Source organism: Gavialis gangeticus, unplaced genomic scaffold (assembly GCF_001723915.1).
Source record: "Gavialis gangeticus isolate Ggan-Ray unplaced genomic scaffold, GavGan_comp1, whole genome shotgun sequence".
Lineage (NCBI taxonomy): Eukaryota > Metazoa > Chordata > Crocodylia > Gavialidae > Gavialis > Gavialis gangeticus.
The window spans coordinates 27629683-27633441 of record NW_017728996.1 but is presented as its reverse complement, the minus strand read 5'-3'; the positions used below and the strand labels follow the sequence as shown (position 1 = coordinate 27633441).

General features: G+C 46.8%; 1 protein-coding gene across 3 annotated transcripts in view; it reads right to left on the bottom strand.

Moving 5' to 3' along the window:
• The window catches only part of DMXL2 (Dmx like 2), a 117099-nt gene that overhangs the window by 49555 nt on the left and 63785 nt on the right, over nucleotides 1-3759 (bottom strand). For all 3 annotated transcript variants that reach the window (XM_019504203.1, XM_019504205.1, XM_019504204.1), the window contains one exon: nucleotides 761-1009. In XM_019504203.1, the coding sequence (XP_019359748.1) occupies nucleotides 761-1009 (249 nt within the window). The remainder of the gene's footprint in view (nucleotides 1-760; nucleotides 1010-3759) is intronic.

Below are 3759 nucleotides of genomic sequence, written 5' to 3'. Positions count from 1 at the left end.
ATCCTTCAGGGTCCCTTCCAGCCTGAATGTCTATGAAATTAGGTAAAAGACATTTTGGGCATTTGTATACATGCACATGCCACAGCAGTGGGTGCTTTGAAAAGTGCCTGGTGCTGTGGCGCATACAGTTGTATAAGTGGTGAAATGCATGTTAGCACTGAGAACATGGTGGTGGTGCACTTTTGAACTAACACACATCAGACGTGCTTTAGTTGAAAAGCACACCACTGCCATTTTCTTCATGCTGACACACATTTTGCTGCTTATACAACTGCAGTTGAGTCTGCTCTGAAGCGGCGTATCTGTGGTGCATCGCAGGATGAAAAGATATGTGTATAAAAGCCCTTTATTAAGTCAAGAAGTGTATTATTTATATTGCAATAGTACTCACAATTTGTAAGGGACAGTATGGAGTCAAATCTCGACCTCAAGAACTAATTGTATTTTCCTTTTTCTCTCTTCTAAGTTTAAATACACTTGAGAAGAAGTGTGATTCTTGCCAGTCCACATGTCAAAAATTCTGGTAATCTGGTTTACTTCTTCAGCATGGCACAAGTGTTACAAAGCCCCTTACTCTATAGGGAGTTATTGATGATAGGATACATGCTAGGATATAACCTGAATTTAAAATTCATTTTTAAACAATGTACTTGGACTCTTAAAAAAATAAAATAAAAAGAGAATTTGAACATTTATCTTTTTCTAAAATTACAAAAATGCACGTGATCCTTATAAAGTTTAAGGAACCCAAATAACATACCTGGAATATTTTCTGATTGTCTTCGAGGTTTCACAACAAGTTTCACTCCTCCTCCAAAGACAGCAGCCCACATTCGACTGTTTAGGGGATGGGCTGCTAGTCGAAATAGTTCATTGCAAGAATTAGTAGCAAGGGCATGTATTAGGAGACTTAAATAAACAGCTACAACAGCTTCACAAAGTAAGATGTTGAGCTTTGGTTGGTCCTCATCCTGGGCTGAGCTTAAGAGATTTATAAGTGAGCTCACACCTGCAAGGAAGAAGAGAAAAGCTCTAATTTAAATAAGGTTACAGAAGTAAGGGAAATGAAAGTCAGTATTTTTCTTGTATGTGTTTCATACTAAGAAAATCATTATCCAGCCACTTGGACATAGTCTGGATCAAAGTATTATCATACCACTCTTAACACATTTTAAAATGTGTTTCCTTATAGTTTCCCTTTTGAAACTGCTGTCCCTCTACCTGCTACTTTTGGCCCTGTGTCTTTCATCCTGTAAAGGCAGTTCAGACTTGTCCAGAAAATTACCTTTTTTGCTTTAGAGGTGCACTGATATATCGGTTGCATATCAGATCACCACTGATAAATGGGCAATTTACATTATCAGCTATCGACTTTTTTTGGCCACTGTAGCTGATAATGTTCTCCGATAAATATAATTATTTATGCCATCTGGCTAGGGCCCCCAGATGCTTGGGTTCCCTCAGGAAATGGTGGGTTTCCCCATGCAGGTGGGCAGTATTCTAGCCTGCAAGAGATCCTGCCTGGGGCTGCCAGGAGCAAGACGCAGGGGGTGCTGTGTGCATGTCCATGGCCACATGCATTCACATGGCCAAGAAAACAGCCAAGCAGTGTAGAGAGCAGCTCCCTGCAGGTAAGTCTATGGAGGAGAAAGGGTGTGGGGGGGGCACATCAAGGCCCCCACACTGAAGGAGTCAGTGGGGCAGGAGCTGGGGCGCTGCTCAGCCAGGGCTGAGCATGGGATCTGGGGCCAGGGTGGGGAGCGGGATGGAGCTATGGGCTTGTCCAGGGGAGAGGGGCAGCTCCCTGCCACTGCATGCACCCCCTGGTAGATACACGGAGGGGGGCATGTGCTCCCCTAGATTTGTGCATGGGGCGGATGCAGGCTGCTCACTGTGGAGTCAGGGCTCTCTGCTCTGCTGTGTTTCCCTTGGGAGTCCCCCGCTAGCTGCACATCTGCTGCCCACCTGGCAGCAATGGGGATGGCGAGTTGTGCCTCTCGCTGCCAGGCAGGAGAAACACAGTTGGCATGGGGCTCCCAGGGCAAAGGCAGTAGAGCAGAGAGCCCTGAGCCCACAGAGGGAATCCTACATCCGCCTCAGCCTGCTCTGCTCTGCCCACTTAAAAGCGTCCCCAAGCTTAAAAATGGTGGCAGCAGCACTTGGTCTAAAGCTCATTCAACAAGCTTTAGTTTAAGCACCCACATCGCTATTTTTAAGTGCCAGGGCACTGATAGCTGGAGGATGCCGAAAAGAAAAGAAAAAAGGTTTATTTATGTCAGTACATTTTAAAGTACTGACCTACTTTAAAATAAACCCTTTTTTTGGGTGAGCTCCAGCAGTCTCCGGTGTCATATGCAACCAAATTGGTTATGGGATCAGTATCGGCCAATACGGCTGGTTAATAATCAGCTCTTGGTATTGGCCAAGAAAATCTTTATTGGTGCACCCCTACTTTGCCCTCTTAACTCATGAATTGGATGAGCAGTTCTAGAGTTGTATGAAAATGTTATATTAATGTTAGTACATAAATTAAAATTGGCTGAATGGAAATGCCTATGCAACTTTTATAAAATATATACATGGAGCTGAAGGAGGCCATGGTAGAATTACATGACATTTGAGGGAAAAGTAATTTTCAGGCAATAACCCCTAAGGTTACAACATTTATGTTCAGGATCTTGACCAGCCCCTCAAAGTTGACATCTAAGGTGCATCTAAGGTCTTTTTGTTTCAAAACGTGAACCAAAATGTACTTAAGTGTTTAGGGCCTAGATGCCAAATAATCTCTGTTATAAGGAAAGCATTTCCCCAACATCTAATTCTTTGGCTGGCTACCATATGCTATTGAGATTCTTTGGCTGGAACACTAGGCCTAGTGTACTAATAGAATGCACCACGTCACTGCAAGTTGAGTCATAGGAGACTAATAAATGTGAAATAAGAAACAGATTACCATATTTACTTGGATCCAAGATGAGGTTTATTCTCCCCATATGATATGGGGGAGGAGCTTGTCTTGGATTTGAGTACAAGGTGGTGGGGCAAGTGGCAGCTGTGGCTCTTGCTCCGGGTCCAGGCCAGACCCAAGCTCACAGTGGGAGTTGGAGCCCAAGCCCCTACCCCCTGTCTGCACCCCACTGCCTCTGCACCTCTTGCCTCCCTCATCCTACTGTCTTCCCTGCCCCTGTTTACCCTCAGTTGTGGCTCTGGCCCTGCTTTGGCTAGGGGCATGGAACACGTGGTGGCACCAGCCCCTGCTCAGACAGGTAGATGCAATGGTGGTGGCAGTAGCTTTGACTTTGACTCAGGTTGGGCTGAGTTGAAGCTGCTGCTGCAGTCACTGATGCCTTGCTGGGTTGAGGCTGGAGCTACCATGTGCTCAATATTTGCAGGCTGGAGCAGGGCTGAAGCCACAACTGAGGGTAGAAGGCATTGGGAGGGGGAGATAAGTATGCCGTAGGTGGGGAGGAGGAAAGCAAAAGGGGGCAAGTGGGGAGGCAGGTGCTAAGGGGCACAGGCACAGGGAGGAGGGGGAGAGAGTCAACAGGGCAGCAGGCAGTCGGGGTGCAGGGGGGGAATGCAATCACCATGGGGGCAGGGGGTGTGGATGGGCACCAGGTAGCAAGGTGCAGGGGGGCAAGAGGAAGGGGTCAGGTGACTTGACTCCCCCAAAATTGCCTACCTCCTTGCTGCTGCTTTCCCCCCTGCCACTGCTTTTCCTGCTGCAGTGGAGGTGGGAGGGGGAGGGGGGCAGGGAAT